Genomic DNA, 18,781 nt, shown 5'->3' on the forward strand with positions numbered 1-18,781 from the left:
AGACAGAAAAGTAAGATGCACACACTGTATTAAATCGCAATAAGAACACGTCTGTTGGCTGGGGACTGACTGACCACTTTCTTCCCTGCTTTTGTCTGTTAGCATCTCATTACTTGTTTTGCTGTCGTGTTTTCTCAACTTCTGGGTGTCTCAGAGTCTCTCCTGGCTATGGTATCTGCATGCTATCCCAGCAAACCTCATTCATTCTCTGAATGTGAATGGAATAATTAGCCTGGTTAATCCATCTAGCTGCAATGAAGGCTGGCTACTCACTTTGTGTTGTGTCAGCTTGCTTTGCCTGATATTGGTACCTGCATTTGAGTTCGTATGACCCTTATTGATTGGCATTGTTGCTTTGGCCACCAAACAGCAACTGAAGCTGAGGGTGACTAGACTTTTGATGCTCCCACATGTCCAGGATGCCGCAGTGTCAATGGATGGGCCCTACAGCAGGCTGAGTCTGTATCTGAGTGTGTCTGTCCCATCTTCTTTCATCAGTCACTGCTGCTTAGTCACTTGCTTTTTGACAAATTTTGTTCCAAGTCACCTTCCAAAATCACAGCCCACTGTTAGCATTTGCTTTTGTGTGTCTCCCCAGACACTTTAACTGCTGGTACATAGGGATACCTTTTCAGAAAGTCCCATACTGATGTGTGTCTGTGTTGTGGTGTGTCATTGACATACTGGCACATGTAAGTAGGCAGCTGTGTGAGCAAAAGGCCGTTTTGGAGCCCACTGAGGAAATCCCCTGGTACCTGACTAATATATGCATTTGTGTGCAAACAGATAAACACAGAAATGTTAGCCTTCCAATCCAAAAAATGTCATGGTTGCTGTTGTTTAGTAATCTTTGGTCCCTGTAGAAAAGACTGAACATACCTATTGTAGTTCCTCTTTGTCTCTTTTCTTTTGCTTTTCAGGAATTTCTCAGGATATGTGCATGAAAACAAATCTGTTTTATTATATTATTGCTGTACATTCTGCATTTGGTGTCCCGTGCCTCTCTGTCACATTTCTGTCCTTTCCAGGGCAGACAGTTGTGATGTCAGGTGCAAAGGATTTGGGCTGGAAAGTAGTCAGCTTGGGCAGATTAAGTGCTTCACAGACAAAAATCCTGGGTTTGGGGAAAGTAAAAATAGTATCAAGAAGTGTAAAGTCTTTAATCCTGAAACCTTATGTACTGGCAAAATTATTGGATCAGTGTAGGTAAAAGAGAAAATACATGTAGTGCTGAAAAAGAAGTTTTTCACTAGTTCCAAGAGGCATTAGATTGTTTTAGGTGCCTGCCTTGTGAGATCATTACAAGTTTATTGTCCTGGTGGTGGTTTGTTTTGTTCATTTTAACTAAGCAGATGTCTTTTTTATTGTCTGTTACCATGCAAAAGCTGTCCAAGCCAAGATACGGTAAGTGGCTGCAATAAGGTGTATGCAAACTGGTACCCATGGGCCTTTGCACAAACTCTGTAGTGTCTTTCCAATCTTGTGGTAATCATTCACCTAGAAAAACAAGTCTGAAAGCGAATATATCTGGCTTTAACAAACGGTTCTCTTGTCTTACAGAGAGAGGATACAAGCCATGGAGAAACAGATTGCCAGTTTAACTGGTCTTGTTCAGTCTGCGCTTTTTAAAGGGCCAAATACAAGTAATAGCAAAGATGCTTCTAGGTAAAAACAGAATTCATCTGTAATGATTTTAGTAATCAATCAACAAAAATAATATTTGAATGTAATGGTAAAAAAAAACCCTGATTGCTCAATCATTTTTAAATATCTTTATCATCTCCATGAGAATGCTAGGCAGAGAGGAAGAATATGACAAATTATAGATGGAGATTAACTGCATTACTCTTCTTTGTGTTAAAAAGAATTAATGTAGCTACATCTCTATGCTTTCTACTGCTTGTACTCCATTCCTTGCTTAACTTGTATAAAGAGGTGATTTAAAAAAAAACAAACAACTGACTGGTGATATAAATTAAAAATATGTATGCTAGACAAGGCCATTTAATTTGCTGAATATAAACTTCAGTATAGTTTCAATGTTAGTAAGCTAAAATTATTATTCATCTTTTTATTACTTTAGTGAGAAGATGATGTTGAAAATTGTGTCCAGCAAGAGCAGCGTTGACACTGCAGGTAAGATAATTCACTTTTATTTTACAAATTATTCAGGTATATGAATAGCTCTAACATTACAACCATCACAGCTTATGGAAATGTCAAATTTATTTAATTTCCTGTAGCTGTACTGTCAAAACTGAAGTTTAAGTTCAGGATATGGGAGTTGATCACATCTTTAAGAGAGGAATTTCTGACAGGTTGAGATGGTATTTGGAATGAGTTTTACACCTGTGCTGAATGGTTTAAATAAGATGCAGAGCCTCTGCATATGGTGAATTTTCCAGTGACTCATCCCATCTACAGTATATATATCTGTCATTAACCTCAGATGAATCCAGACTGTGGTAGGAGACTAAATATTTCATTCTTTTTCTGGTCACCTGAACTTTTCTTTAGGGTCCTTCTGTCAGTAGGATGTTACAGATGTAATGGCACCAGGAAATTTAGTAGTCAGCAAGACATCACTTTTCCTAATTAAGCCATATTGATCTGTTACTAATTATTAGAGTTCACCTAAACTGTTCTGAGTTAACGATTGTGAAGCCAGTAAAAGCTGGTCTTATTTTAGCTTCCCACTTGGAGAGCTGTTAAGTGTTTAAAAGATGGAGTTAAGGCTGTTGTGAAAGAATACCTCCATGTGATTGAAGCTCTTTGTCTATGGGCTGTTGCTGGAGAGGTCTGCGGGGTGTTGGTGTGTTTATATGCCTCCTCTTCGCCCTTTGTCATTCACTGAATGCAAATAAAGGCAGTTTTCTACTTCCTGGTAGTGCTGTTCCCACAGGGAGGTCTGTGCTCTGGCAGGTAGTAAACCACACACATTTATTAGTAACCTATTATGCTCCTAACTAGCCTTTCTGTTGGAGCTGTTAGTTCACGTTCGGGATTCCTGTTTATCTGGAATTGCATTATGTCCTCCTAACCGACAGAAATCAAACTAGACCTGGAAACTATCAAGCACATGCAAGAAAGAAAGTGCTAAAATCCTGGTACCGAAGCTTTGCTCCCAAGCCACTCTCTGGTCTGGTTCCAACTCTTCCCTTCCTACTGGCCTCTGGATAGGGAGAACAATACTTAAGGCTTTGAAGAAATAAGATGTAATTTCTCACTTTCAGACAATTTACTGAAAAGTCTGTAGTTTTTCAAAACAGCTGCAAAATGCTCCTAGACTTTCCCCTATTGCAGTGTCATTATAGACTGAGAAGTTATGGTATTTCCCACTTGCGCAGGCCTTGTTTCATGTAAAGCACCTATGAAACCATCACAACCTGCACACACATTGCCTCATGTTCCTCTTTGTAGTGCATGGCTGTTCAGCCTTTCTGCTTTCCCTGTGTTGGTACTAATCCAGACAAGTACTTTGCAGGGGTGTTGAGTTGGAGTCTCTGATCTAAGCTTTGAGTGGGAGTTTGGACCAGATATCTCCAGAGGTCCCTTTAAACCTAAATTATTCAGTCATTTGTGTGTGCACATATGAATGTGCTCTCAATGAAATGAGAAATGGAATAATAATCATTGGGAAAACCACTTTATATAAAGCAAAGGTGGGTATCCCTCTGAAAGTCCTGCCCAGCCCACCAGAATAGCTTGGTTCCTCTGACCAGCAGCCATTTCCTGCCACTGGCATTCCCAAATACTCCTCACTCATATCTTATCATATGACTGAACACATGTCCCTGAAATGGCAAAATTACATCTAACACCTGCATATCTAAGCATGGGAGGAAGGTGGAGGGTGGGCAGTGTAATTTACTGTCAAAAGACCAGATCAGCATTTGTCATTTACTGACAGAAACATTGACTTTGTCATATGGCTGTACCCATATCCAGCATGTGAGTAAGGATTCCAGCATTCAGATTGTGCCTTTCTCATCACTTCGGAGATGGGGATAGGGCAGTGGAACCATCCATGCAGCCAGCAGTCAGCAGGGATCCCTATCAGTGCTATAAAGTAGCTATACAGTAACTGCATCCCTGAGTCCTGTCCTTCCAGCATGGCTCAGCCACAAAATTAAATTGTAGGAGGTAAGGGAAACAAGGTGTGATGACCCCAATACACTACAGTATTGTAACCCATAACAGCTGTTATTGAAAACTGGTGTATGATAGAATAGTCTTGTATAATGGAATATTTTGCCTTTGCACCTGCTTTTGAAATTGCGCATAACACAGCCTAATAAGTCAGTGCAGTCCCTCCTTACTTGAAAATTAGGATATCTACCAGAATATGCTGCAGAATGTTTCTCCTTTTTGTAAATATGCTTGGGTTTAAATGTGCCAGCAGCATCTAGAAACACTTCTGCTGACCGCTGTTTTGTTCTTCAATTCAACCCTATCTTTATTAAGTATAGTCATTTAGCAGTTGACTCTCTTACTTTACAATTCCACTTGACAGCTGTGCACTGAGATACCAATTCTAGCAATTTCAAAGTCTGTTTGGAAGAAAAAGTGGTATAAAATGTTGATTGAGCAGTCCTTTCTAGAGCACTGCTAAGCAAAAACATGAATTGCTTCCCATCCTAAACAATAAAACATCTGTGCAAGATAATATTGGCTTATCAGTGTTGAACCAACGTTGTATCTTGTAGTATGTGTTCCAGTGATAGGAGACTTTCATGCAAAAAATAGCGAACCCATTCCCTTGAGATGGGAAAGAAACCAAATTATCTAAACTCTAGATAACTGTATATAGCAAGATTGTGAATACTCTGTTTGGTACGTAATATAAACCAAATTGTTGTATTTAACATGCTTTTGCTTCGCCAGTCTGTACCAGCCTCAAATATTAAGAACCCTTGAAAAAAAAAAAAAAGCTTTTTCGCTGGGGAAAATGAGACTGTAATGACAATGCTTGTCTGCATTTCTTAAGTTTTACTGCTTTAGGCTCGGTTCTTTCATGGTGGGGTAGGGTTCAAGGAACAGCAACCCTCCACAGCCTGGTTATGTCTCTTCTGCTAATGTTAGGAGAAATCCCATGACTGAATCCTTATAAAGATCTTCAGTTTATGAAACGCAAATGCCATCAAGGAACTCTTCACTTAGGAACAACATGTGATTCTAAAACCAAACCATACTAGGAAGAGTCTCCCTGAGATTGCTAACAAATACCCTGAGAAATGCTCACATACTCTCTTTTCTGTCATATTTTTGTTCATCAAGTGGAGATTGATTGATGGACTAAATCCTGGATTCATTGACTGAATTGAGATCAGTGGTGTCATGGATTACTGAAAAAAGCAGTAGTTTTTTGCTAGTTGCTACCTTGTTGGAAGAGGCAGGAAGACATTTTAGTATTTCCCGAAAAGGTATCAGGGAGTGTGACTTTCTGTACTAACACCACAATACAAACCAAGAGAAAGATGGCAGCAGGGAGAAGAATTACAAACATAGGGCTCACATTTGATTCCTCACTCTTTGTGAACTGTCTTGTCATCTGTGTATGTCTATGTGCCTTTTTCGCATGACTGACTCCTGTTGTGATGGCCTGTGAATTAAAACATTTTCTATATCTGCTTGCTCTCCTCAGATTCAAAGATAGATCATGCTAATCTTTGAACTCTGTCAGCATTTGCAGGTCAAACATGATCCTGAATTCATTCTGAATCAATGAGGAGAAGTCGCACAGTTATATATATATTTTATACACACACACACACATATATATATTATATTTTGTTCTTTTAAGGATGTTTAAGTATCTAGTAACTCACATCTCCCTAAATGATGCTTGAAAATGTTGTGGCTCTTTAATAAGAAGATGAGTAATTTGTTAGGAAACATTGCTGGGTGTCTTCTGATGGCCTTTTCTCCCAACCTGCTTAAAAATAAAATCTTAGCATTTTAGAAAAAAAAATAAATCTGGAAAATGGAAGGAGAGGAGTGTCTTTGCAACCATGGCAAAGGTCAAGTGTCAGGGAGTAGAAGTTGTGTTCCTTACCTTCCTGAACAAACAGCAAATCTTTCTCTTTCCTGCACATCAGTTCTCTTTGTACTCTGAAAATGGCAGCTTACTTCATTAGCCTTTGTAAAAAAGGTTAAGATTTGTTTTTGTCCAGAGTACTGGGGAATTATGAAGGGGGTTTGCATTCAGGTCCCTTTACCTAGCTCCAGCAAGGGTTTATTTAAAAACCGCACAGCTAATGCTGTTCCTTTCCCGTTGATCTGTCTGGCCACACATCTAATCGCAAAGCTACAGCCTGGGATTATTTCCAAAAGTGAGCTACAGTCCCTAGATAAAGCAGCCCCTCATTCAACTGCACTTTTATTCAGTTGTGATGAAAATATGTATGTCTGAGAAATCAGCTGCTGATCGTTACTGCTCACTCGGTGTCTCCTTGTGTTTCACACCCCCGGGCATTCCACCTCATGTTTGACAGGCTCTGAGCACACTCTGCAGCAGGGGCACTGTGGCAGCTGAGAGTACCCAGTGGTGAGAAGAGGTGGCTGAGGCAGCTGCGGAGGAGGAGAGCTGCTTTGTAGAGAGTCAGAGACATTTATTGCTTACAGAAGCAGATTACAGTCCATCTACCCTAAAAGGAAAGCAGGCAACCCCTTCCTGAGAAAATATGTGAATTGACTGGGTTCCAGCATGGGGGGAAAGACTGGCGGGGACTGATTCATGCCTTGGCTGCATCATCACAGGGTCGGGGGCTGAGGTTTTGGAGCTTTTGCTTGAGGCAAAGAACAGCAGAAAGGTAGATGTGCTTTCAAAAATAGTCCAGATTTGTGGCTAGGGATCAGAACTCTTGGAGGCTTATCCACATTTTTCAGACTCTCTGGTGGTTTCTGTCTGTAAAGTTTATGAACTAAATACAATTTTCTTTAAGAAACAAAAAAGAAAAAATAGTGCACGTGGGAGAGAAATAGATGCTTGACTGTAGGAAAAACTGCAGTGTACATGTAGACAGATAAGTATTAGCATATATTAGACTGAAGCATGGAGTGGGTATATAATGGCAGTGAACAAGGACTGTTTATTTCTTGAGTGTTGCTTTCTGTTAAGCAGCTCTTTGAAAGTCAAGAGAGCATTGAATCATACTGGAGTATAGCAAAAATGTGCAGCAGCTTGCTCAGCAGTGTAGTGAAAAGTGCTGTTGTTGAAGCACTAAGCAGATTTAGCTGGACCATTAGAGAAGGTATAGCCTTACAACATCCTGCACCAGGCTAGAACAGCTTTTTGTCTGAGCCTGTCTCCAGAAGCCGATGGCATAGCACACCACAGGTAGCACAGATCCAGCCAGAGGAGCCTGTGCTTTCACTGGCAGGAGTTGCAAATGTAGGTAAAGCCAGAAACATGATTCTTAAAAAACTTTTAGCCTATTTTTAAATAAATATAGTCTGGTGTAATTTCCATCCTTTAAGAATGCTTCCCTCAGATGAATTTTGCAAAGGCTGTGTTTGAGGTATCCACAGCTGTTGGCCAAGGGATAACAGTGTGTTGTGCTGAGCTGTACTCACTCGGGCACATTTGGAGACTTTAATGGTTGAAAAGACTACTAGGGATGAGAACGTGGGATAGAACTTCCCACTCTTGTATTCATACTCATTTCGGTCAGAAGATGTGTCATGCACTTTAGTGTACTGAAAATTTGCCTTTAACAGGCAAAGAAAAGCTCACAACACTAGTTTTTGTTTGATTTTATTGACCTTGATGGAATGTATGCTTGTGGGAACAAACGACGACCAAAATCCTTGTGAAGATCCATTAATGAGCTGTTTTCTGTTTCCTTCAATTTTTTGTTTTATTCATAGAGAAGGAAGAAATTGAGGTAGGGAATGACCTAATAATAAGGTAGAATAGTGGAATTCTTTAGGTTAGAAAAGACCTTTCAGATCACCAAGTCCAGCCATTAACCTAACACTGCCAAGTCCACTACTAAGCCAGGTCCCTAAGCACCACATCTACACATCTTTTAAATACCTTCAGGAATGGTGACTCAACCACTTCCCTGGGAAGCCTCTTCCAATGCTTGATAACCCTTTTGGTGAAGAGAGTTTTTCTAATATTAAATTTGAACCTCCCCTGGTGCAAGTTGAGGCCATTTCCTTTTGTCCTATCACTTGTTACCTGGGAGAAGAGACCAACCCCAACCTCCTTTCAGGTAGCTATAGAGAGTGATAAGGACCTTAAACCTTCTTTTCTCCAGGCTGAACAACCCCAGCTCCCTCAGGCACTTCTCATAAGAATTGTGCTCCATACCCTTTACGAGCTTCATTGCCCTTCTCTGAATGTGCTCCAGTACCTCAATGTCCTTCTTGTGCTGGACTTAAAAAATGAAGTGTCCTACTGACAGTCTGCTATTTTGTCTGCTGGCAGTTGGGAGGGGAGTGGTGGGGAGGGACACATTAGAAAAAAAATTTGAAGAATATGGGTGTGTAAGTGCAAATTGAGAGAGGAAGCTGTTACATGACTATTAGCTGATGAATTGGAATATGCTGGTATCTGTATACAAAGTTTCTTCCCAAGTACTTGAGACTGAAAAGAGCAAGCTTGATATTAATGCTGTTTAGAGGAAAGGCATACTTTAACAGAGAAAGTGTTGTGAGGACACTGATGGTTTTTTTCAGAGTGTGGCTCAGCTCACTTCCTTGTGTTATGCTGTACTCCTTTCTGACAAACTAAAAGGGAGTGGATGAATGCAACATGGTTGGAGAGCTTCTGCCACACCTTCATTTTAATTCTCTGGTTTTATATGGCCACTGTTGGAGACACCTGCTAGAAATAATGCAGTTGTCCTTTAAGCAGTGAAGCAACATTTTCTATAGAAGCCTTTTCTCCACATTTGACAGCTCGACTGAATCTCTTTCCTGTGATGATTAAGCAACAAATATGCGGTTCAAGAGTCCTATAAATTTGCATCAAGTCGGTCTCAGATGTCTCCTGGGAGGCTAATCCTGAAGTGACTTGCAGCACGAATTTGATTTTCTGCTGTTTTGTGTAATCTGCAGTTGTATTTTATTATCCCATCTCCACTATATGTGGTAGAAAGCAGTCTTGGGGTAATGCAATGCTCTGATACAACTGAAGTTCGAGCACACGTACACTCTGATATTGTACAGACTTCCCTCAAAATATATTGGATAAGGAGATGCCAGCCCCCTGTTAATACTGAGCATTGGCATCTGTCATTTCCTTGTCCATCTGTGTGAAATATGTGTGGATTCAGTGGGCAGAGGAAGGATCATGTTTGCATGTTCTCTGCACGAGCTCAGCCTGTACTGCTGCTTATTTCAGGTGTTTCTAACATGTCTGGGGGGAAGAATGCACTGGCAACTGTGGAGTCAGCTGTCGTCCATCACCCTGCTGGAGCCCTATCAATGCAAGTCAGCCTGCATGGTATGAAACGCAACGTGTCAGACCTGCGGCTGCAGCTGCATCAGATGAAGCAGCTACAGGTATGCTTATCTGGGTAATGCTGGGAAAAAAGGTGGGTTGTCAGCAAATGCCTTTTCCCTCTCTCCTTCCCTCCCTCCCTGTCTCTCATTTTCTCTGTCTTTTACTTTTTGTATAAGTGATTCTCAGTAGCAGAGTTGTAGCAAAGAGCAGACCCAAGTAATGAAGACACAAAAAGTTCTAGCTTGAGTAGAAGTATGGGTATTAGCTCAGTTAAACTACTGCTGCTTGGATATTGAGAAAAAAAAATTAATTTCTAGCTTTGTTTGATGACTCTGGACATTAAAGCACTATTTATATTACAGTAATATCAAATCTGTGATTACAGTTTGGACCCTGCTATGCTATGTGCTGTATAAACATGTCGGAAGAGCCATGTTCCTGCTTCATACTGTTTACAGTTGAGACAGTTTTAAAATTCCTGAATAAACAACTTTGATGTCAGGAAACCCAAATGTAGCTGAGGATCAGTAGACATGCATTAAGCCAGAGTTTGAGTCCTGTATTTACAGAGTCCAGAAGAATAGCCAACTTGAACAGTAAGGGAAAAAGATATTTCAAAAGTTGCTGCTGTTTGTTGTGCCCTGCTTACATTCACATTTTAGCAGTACCTTCCTAATACACATCAACACCTCAAAACCTGCAAGAAACTATATGGGCATTGAAGAGTTAACAAAAATACTATGTTGGCACGTACAGTCCTGCTGCATATATAAATATACGATGTTCATCTCAGACACTGTGAAAATAAGCACATGCAACTGTACAGGTCTTCAGCTCTTCACTTAATTGGAAACTGAAGAGCACTGTGTCGTGTCCCAGAACATGGAAAAGGAGCCAAAGCACTTTCTTGTAAGACAAAGTGGACTTCAATACTCTGCCAGTCCTCCTTGCCCAGAAAGTGACATCACATGTTTGGTATTGTAGGGCTGCAGCTACTGCTTTTACAGCCAAGGTGGTTTTGAATGGTACTGTGTCAATCATGTTTGATCTGCTGATTAATTCAGAAGAAAATGATAATACAGATCAGAATTCAGAGGATGTTTTGCTTTCACCTCCTTATCTAAAGGAGATTGAATTATGAACCAGTCATAGAGCAAGAGAGCAAAAGGGTGAGGTAAGCATCAGGATAAGAAAATGTGGCTGACTAAAGATGCTGTGACAAGGTCCTGTGCTCAGTTTGCTGAGAATGAAGAGATGACAGAAGGTGTTTGGAGCAAAGAGTTGTGTCGACCAGGTGACTTCTGCCTGTCATAAGCTCCCATGCATTTAAACTTTCAGTTTAGGATGAGTATGTTCCTATAGCAAATGTATCTTGCAAAAACTATTCTCAGTAGTGCTGCCTAGGTGCCAGCCACCATGTTCCCCATCTAATTTGAAGACACTGGTCTTGAATTAGTGCCAAGGATCTCTGCTCTGACACATTATGTGTATGTGCATATTCTTCCACATTTGTGCCACAAACCGCTGCAGCCCCTCTGTCCTTCTGCAGCCCCATGTGCCAAATGCAGCTCTTGGCAAATGCCTGTGGTCTGGCCACCAGCTGTGCTTACCATGTGGCCTTGTAAAGTGGGCTGGAGCCTGCAGTGCTGTGCTGGAGGCAGTGAGCACATCGTTCTCACAGGGCCTGCTCACCAAGGAGGTGGCATTTCCCCAGCTGCGCTTTGTCCCCATGGCCCTGCCCGGGGCAGAAGCCTTGCTTTTGATCAGCTATAGCAGTGTGGCACACAGGAGTGAAGAAACTCATACCATCTGCACAAATCAGTGCTGCCAAGGAAGTCTTGAGAAGGGAAAAAAGACATATCCTGAGTGTGCTCATTAACTCTGGCTTGCTTCCCTTAATTCAGAAATTATAGAAACTTGGTGCATTGAACTAGCAGGAAGTTGAGAAATTTGTGATAGTCACATGGAAGAATGTGTAGCTCAAGGGAAGTTTTGGCATGTTACACATAAATTATACTCATGAGAGTGAGTTTTCGTCATGGCTTTCCTGAATGATGTTGAAAAAGAGCTCACAGTTGATAGGGCAGCAAGTAAAACAGATAGTGTTGAAATATCACATTTCTAATGAAAAATTTCATGCTATGTTTTTTCAAAAATTATTATAAGTAAAAGAGAAAAAATATTTTTCCGTTTACCTAGATAGTTTGCATTATATGTTTGACAGTACTTCATATTTTTCACTTTCACTGTTTCTCCTGGGTTGGCAGTCAGTTCGTTCCCATTTGTGTGAATTTTTCATACAGTGACACACTAGAAGAAACACCAAAAAAAAAAAGAAAAAGACGATTGCACAGGCACAAAAGTTGGCAGGATAACTAAGAAACAGGAACAGGACACAAAACTATATTTAATACTGTCTATTGTTCTATATTCAATTGATGTTATCACCATAACTTCCTATTAATTTTCTTTATAGGATCAGAGAAACACATGATGGAAAAGACCCATTGATTCCTGTAGCCTTTGTCTGTGCCAGCAAAATCTTCTTTTTAAACCATATCCAGTAGCAGTTGATCCAGATGTATTGATTCACACACCAGTTAAATATATGTTACCAGATGCAAACAGAAAGTTAAGACAGTCTGTGGTTGGATATTAAACAGAGATTCTTGACATAAAGACATTTGCCTGATGGCTCTTGCTAGAAGTTAGATACTCTCCTTGCTACTCCCCTTGCTTCTTCCTTAAGCACTCTGATTCTCAGAGACATTCAAGAAAGACTAGTTCCATGCTTCTGTGGAGTTTTCCTCATTGCCAGAGGTAGGCTGTAACCCAGCCTGTGTCCTGGATAAATGTGTTGTTGGTAAGATTTGGAGCCCATGATGATTTTAGTGGGGTTGTTCATTCTGCAATCACAGACAATGAGAACTCTTAGTAGTAGGTTTAAACCAAGCCTCAAAGTACATGTACATGGTATATATCATTAGGTTATATATGAGCCGCTACATACACTGGATTTTTTTTGTCTACTCCTTATTTTCTTTAGTTGAAAACATTTTAAGGGAGCACAGATATGATTAAGGTTCAGCATTAGGACTGTGTATGCATGCATGCTTTTCCTTTACTCAGTGCACTGTTTGCAGGGAAGTGAGTGCTGAAGAAAGGACAGAAAAAGTAATAACAACATTGTCTGTATATGTGGTATATGACCATATAAGGTGGTATATGATACTCAGTCTCACAAGTGTAACTTTGAAATAGAAATTCAAATATATTTTAAGCTGCATTACAGAACTGGAGTTTAATCAGTGTATGGTAACAAACTTCAGGAACTAGGTACTTAGGTTCTGCAGAGGTCCTGAGCTGCAGGTAGTCAGGTCCTATTTGTGGCTGTGCACTGTAGTGCATGGGGAGGTGAATGGCCCAGAAGCCTCTCCCAGAAGGGCTTGGGAGGCTTCCACTGGACAAGTCACGCTTGTCTCCTAATGAGGAGCAGGGCCATGAACTCATCCTTTGTTTTCCAGTTACCTGTCTCATAGATAATAATAATTGGTTCAAAGTGAACCGAACTGGTTATCAGATTATTCTTGAAGTAAGAATAATCTTACCAGATGCAGTGCTGGAGTACTTGTGTGAGGGCAGAGGTGCCTGAGGCAGTGCTGGAGTACTTGTGTGAGGGCAGTGACAAATAATGGCTGGAGCAGTAGCTGAAGAAGAGGGACAAGGTAGGTACTGGAGAGATTAGTGAGGCTGGGAGTGAGAGCCAAGGGTAATGAATGTAGGAGAGGATGGTAGAATACTAGAAAAGCATGTTAAATTTCTTTCTGTTTGATTGCTGCTTGCAGTTGTAAGTCAAGTTAACTCTAATTAGCAAGAAATTGCCATTTGATGGTGACAGGAAAGCCTGCATTGCATTTCCTTACTTTTGGGCACTTGCCCTTGGAACTTGAGTACAGTTTTAACAAAGTTTCTTTTCAAGTATGAATGTCTAAGATTGTTTATTTGGCTTGCTCTTGAGCAAGCCTAAAGTACAAAAAGTTCTACTCTGTGGAACCAGAATAACTCTCGCAAATCCATAAATTTCTTCCACTTGAGATGGCGAAGTAAATGGCAGAGGTGGTCAGAGGGACAAATGGGGTATGCAGTTAGCCAGGGCATCTCAGGTCTGATACCTGCTGGAAGAAGAAAGGTAAGAATCAAGTTCAGTTCCAGAACATGGAGATAGATGTGCTGTAATGGCCAGAGACTGCCTTCTGAGCCACAGCTCTTCCCATCTGCTTCTGCTTGCTCTGTCTGCCTCATGCTGTCCTATGGCTGGAGACTCGGCCACAATTGCTCCTCTTCCCTGGTTCTTTTGCCTCTCTGTACCCGTATGTTTTTCTCCTTTCTTGTTATCTGTCCCATTTTCCCAAGCATGAGCAAACCCGGGTTTTCTGTAACTAGCCAAGTGTTGCGTGGATTTTTGTAGAAATGGCAAAACAGTCTTTCATACCAAGATGAGTAATTTCCCAGACTTCAGGGCCTCACTCCAAACATTGAGGTTTGGGAGTCCTCAACATACAAGCTTCTTTGAAATATTACTGTGTTACTTTTTTATTCCCTAATCTTGTTATGAGAAGTGGATGAACATTTATGACTGAAACTTCCTGGTACTGTTCAAGGTTTTTATAAATGAAGATGACAAGCACCTTAGCTGTAGGCATCACCACAATAAATATAGATCCCCTACATGCCCCCATAATAGGAAAAAATATGTGCTTGCCCATTTCACAACCTCACACGCTCACACATACTCAGTTTCACTCTTACTGGAAGTCACTGTTACCAGCAGAGGAACATTGAGGACTTAAATTCTAGACACCTGAGACTTAAGTCTAACTTTGTTACTGACCTTCTCACTGACTTCGGATCGGTTGTTTCTCATATCCTAAATCACTTCCCTGTGTCAAATTTCCCCACTTTTTAAAGAGCTGTGAATAAACTGTATGACTGAAGTGTTACATGCTCATTCACTCATTTATTCATTCATTTAGGTTTTCCTACTTGAAAATATAACATGATGAAAGAGGTGCGTGTCTCAGAGAGTTTTGCTGGCCTTGCAGTATGAGGTTTTAATTTATCAAATCCAAACATTAATCCCATAATGGGGAAAAACACACACATTCACTTTAAAATTGTCTTTAAAATAATCCAGATAATGTTTATATATTTGTGCTGTTCAAATGTTTTTCAGCTTCCTTTTTTCCCTAACTGCTAACACTTATCTTCAGCTGAGTTTTGGGCTAACACCTCCTGCTTGTCACAGCTCAGATCACCCTCTACACACACCTGCAGTGAGGTGTTACCCTTCCTCTCATCACAGTTGTGTCACTGGAGGAAAGAATCAAGCATAGGGACTGAAGAGTTGGGAGGGTAAGGTTGGGTTTGCTCCTCTCATGCCCATACTCGTTGGAAAGAACTGCCTCAGCAAAGGCCTTTTTTTTCTCTGATTCTTGTGAATTCTCTTAAATCAAGTTAAAAAGAAGTCTTACTGCCTTATACTGTCTTGTAGGTAACCCATTTATGTGGTTCTTCCTATTAGGTCTTGGTTTTACTTTGTGTGTTAAATGTGGTTTGGCTGTTAAGCCTGGATGTTTAGAAGACAGCTGACAGTTCAAGTGCTAGTTTTAAAACTGGAATTTTGTCCCCCAGTTGACACAGGTGTTTTTAAAATCTCACAGTATGAGATGGCTGCTGCGCTAACAGAGTTGAGTTCATGTTGCCTATATCCTAAAGCTGTGACTAAGTGGAGTCCTGCTTATCACTTTGAATCTTTTGATTTGCATAAAAGACTGAAACAGGTTTGGTTTGTGTGAGCGTGGGGCATAGCTGCTCTAGGGCTACCCACAGAAGAGTACAGTCTAGTTTGCTTTCTTAGCTGTGTTTTGCTCTGTAAGCTTAATATCAGCAAGAAAATTAATGCTTTAGTTACTTAACATCAGGCTAAGACAAGTAAGAAGGTGTGACCCTTGCAGTGCTCAGAAAATTACTGTATTATAAAAGAGGGTTTTTTGGTGGGTAAAGAAGGTTTTGCGTATTGCAGATGAGCTGTATGCCTGTACCAAATTACACTGCGTGGCACAGTCCTTCCTCTGCCACTTGAGAGACTGAAAATTTCCATTCTTAAAACAGCAGTGCATTCCAGCCATGACATTAATGTGTGGGATTATTCACTAGGCACGTATGGGCAGCATGATGCATAAGCTTATGAGATACATGCAAAGTGGAAGTCAAGCTTCCGGCATTCTCGTGAGGCGTAATTAATTCTCGATTCATATGGAACCAAGCATAATAAAGGGGCCACAATCCTTGCAGAAGTTATGCACTGAAGGTGACATACTGATCCCAACATCTTTTGTTCATCACCTTGCAGCTGGAAGTTAGATATACGTGGAATACGTAGAATAATATTTATAGATAGGTACAGTTAAAAAGGGAAAGAAGAAAGTAAAAACATTTGCTCACTGTAGGCTGTGTTTATCCCAACCTTCTGAGCTCTGAAATGTGTTCGTTTGCCAGGGATGTCAGTCAAGCAGGAAAAATTGAAGTTGATTTCTTTTGTGCAACAGCTGCAGAACCAGGAGATGCTGAGGGCAATGGTGAAGAAAGCAGAGCTGGAGATCAATGGCAAAATGATTGAAACAGTGAAGAGGCTTGAAGATCCTGTGCAGCGACAGCGCAACCTGGTGGAACAAGAAAGGCAGAAATACCTCAACGAGGAAGAAAAGATTGTAAAGAAGTTATGGTGGGTTGAGAAACCTCTTAAAATTTATGGCTTTTGCCTGGCTTTTTCTTCCACAAAGTGGTAGCTATCACCACTATCTTCAGTGAAACTGCACCTGTATGTGCTCTTTTAGCTGTGTTTCCTTGCTGTGTATCACATTGGCTGTAAAACTGTGTCGCTGGTCCTGCCTGGGAGTCTGTCTTTGCACAGCCCACTGGGTAAGTCCCACCAGTACAAAGAGTTTCAACCTCTTCAGAAGTCCCCTGCAAAGGGACAGATGACTGATGACTATAAGGGGCATGACCACCTTTGTATTCTGAAAGCCTCCTTCTTCTCTAGCTCTACCCTTCAGCTTTATGTATTATGCTTTAGGGAAGGAGGGAGGAATTTCCTCAAGAACAAATGGATGCAAAGGAAGGTAATGAGTTTGGCTTCAAGTACGAAAATCATATTTCAATAGTAAATGCTTTGGATATTGCATGGGAGAGGTAGGGGAAGCTCATAGATAGAGGATTGAAGTTTAATTGCAGTCAGCAATGCCAGTCTTTGTCTAAAATGTACTCACTGGAATTTCCATACACTTAACTGCAGATAAAAATGCTTTCCTTTTGTTTGTTACTGTGTAAAGGCCCTTTGTAAGACCCTTTTTTTTTCCCAAAAAAACTTTGGCCTACCAAGACTGGTGGGATCAAGTTGTTTGCTTTAGTCTCTGTTCAGAGTCAGCAGGAGGCAAGATGAAGCTGAAATCAATAAACAATTTAGCTAGTTCTAACACTTACATTTGTAAGATGTTACATAACTAATTATTTCTCATTATTGCATTTATTTCACACCTAAAGAATTGCTGCATAATAGAGAAAAACTTTCTAGTCAGTTTGTCAATGGAAATTATGATTGAAGAGCCATCAAGTACAGTTATTGACAGCTGAGGAGAGTAAATCTTTCCTGTTGATCAGTGTGCTGTCAGATCAATACAATTTGTCATAAAAAAGGTGCATATGTAAAGACAAGGTAGAGTGTTACCAAGGGAGAGTATGGTTCCTGTGAAGAAAAGTTGAATGTGCAGTAGCAGTCCATGCTACAGTATATAATCTTCTCAGCTGATTTGTATTCTTAAATAACATTGTGTTGTAGTTTTAAGTAATTACCCTCCTATTCCTCACTTTATTCCTGTGTACCTCATTGCCTAGTTCTTAGATTGTTTATTCTCTGTGGAAAGAACAATTTGTGTGCTGGTTGTTTACCACATTGCCTCATAAAATGGACACTGAGTGAAGTCAAGTGCCAATGGCATTCGCTGTTACAGCTGTTCTTTTAGGATATGACTTTGATTGCAATATGGTTCTGTTTCATCAGGTTTTGGAATGTTTCCTGTTTATAGAGTTTCTGCTGCTTCTATGCTACTTCATTTGTTAAAGTTACAGGGACATGTCATAAATCATTCAAAAGTTAGTTCACCCCCTTTAGAGACATACTAGAAACAAACATTAATTTGCAAACAATTATTTTTCATCAGTTGTATCCAATGAGATTCCTTTGTCATGTATTTGCTTGTTTGCAGGATCAGAGCCCAAAAGAAAAGCACATCTGACAACAATGTTTTAATTTCAACAGCTGATGGCTGTTAATAATGAGGAGCATACAGCACAAAATTACACATCAAACATCGCTGGCAATATTGAGAAAAAGGCCAATATTCTATGTAGGCACTTACCATTAAGCTGATCCCAGTGCAGATGTATAAACAAATGCAAAGCAAAAGGGCAAAAAAATTGTCATTTCTTAGTATTTCAGTTGTTGCCCTGTTGACCTTTCCTAAATCATAGGACTAAATTACTATACTGTCTTCATGCAACACACCAAAGCTTAAGGATTTCTGCAACACTTACAAAAGTGTATTTACTACTCTGAGGTGGTAAATCTCAGCTTAAAAAGTTCTCCTTTCTGCAATTCTGAAGATTATTGCTTGAGCAGGGAGGTTGGACCAGATAACCAACTGTGGTCCCTTCCAGCTGTAACCATTCTGCAATTCTCTGAAATAAAGAAATAAAAATACTGGCAGTTTCATGTTGTAAACAACAGAAATATTGGTGTACAGAGAAAGCTTTCTGTGTAGCAGCTATTCATGATGGTGCCTACAGAAGTGTGCCCATGTGTGTCACAGCTGTAGCAGCATTACAATTCAGAGATATCTAATGAAATCTGTTAAACATAGTGTTCATGCACACTTGTAACAGGGAAATACACACTTGGAATTAACTGTGTAGGTTTTTTCTATCTTATATTTTGATTAAGCTTTAGAGATGTCGTATATAACACTTGTAGATACTCGATTTAAAACTTACCAGACAAAGGACAAATTATGATGCTATGACACATTGACTGATGAAGCATTTATGTCATGACAAGCATGTTACAGATGTGATTACTGTATGTTGTAGATTATTTTAAGCACTTTATTAGAAGGGGTTTATAAGTACAGTATTTAAATCATGGCCACATCCAATCTGTCTAATGGATTTTGATGCAGAGTAACCTACAATTTATACTTTGTAAGGAAAAGT

General features: G+C 40.2%; 1 protein-coding gene across 17 annotated transcripts in view; it reads left to right on the forward strand.

Annotated features, from left to right (window-relative positions):
• KIAA1217 (KIAA1217 ortholog) overlaps positions 1-18,781 on the forward strand; it is a 335,939-nt gene that overhangs the window by 294,076 nt on the left and 23,082 nt on the right. For 13 of the 17 annotated variants that reach the window (XR_001920999.3, XM_018075554.1, XM_018075544.1 and 10 more), the window contains 4 exons: positions 1,561-1,665; positions 2,084-2,136; positions 9,353-9,513; positions 16,063-16,238. Coding sequence is in view for 16 of the 17 variants with exons in the window: in XM_018075554.1 (XP_017931043.1) it covers positions 1,561-1,665; positions 2,084-2,136; positions 9,353-9,513; positions 16,063-16,238 (495 nt within the window). In the remaining variant the exon portion in view is untranslated. The remainder of the gene's footprint in view (positions 1-1,560; positions 1,666-2,083; positions 2,137-9,352; positions 9,514-16,062; positions 16,239-18,781) is intronic. The other 4 variants (XM_018075549.1, XM_018075557.3, XM_018075547.1 and 1 more) reach the window with 1 other exon arrangement.

Source organism: Manacus vitellinus, unplaced genomic scaffold (genome assembly GCF_001715985.3).
Source record: "Manacus vitellinus isolate BGI_N305 unplaced genomic scaffold, ASM171598v3 scaffold_3_pilon, whole genome shotgun sequence".
Taxonomy (NCBI): domain Eukaryota; kingdom Metazoa; phylum Chordata; class Aves; order Passeriformes; family Pipridae; genus Manacus; species Manacus vitellinus.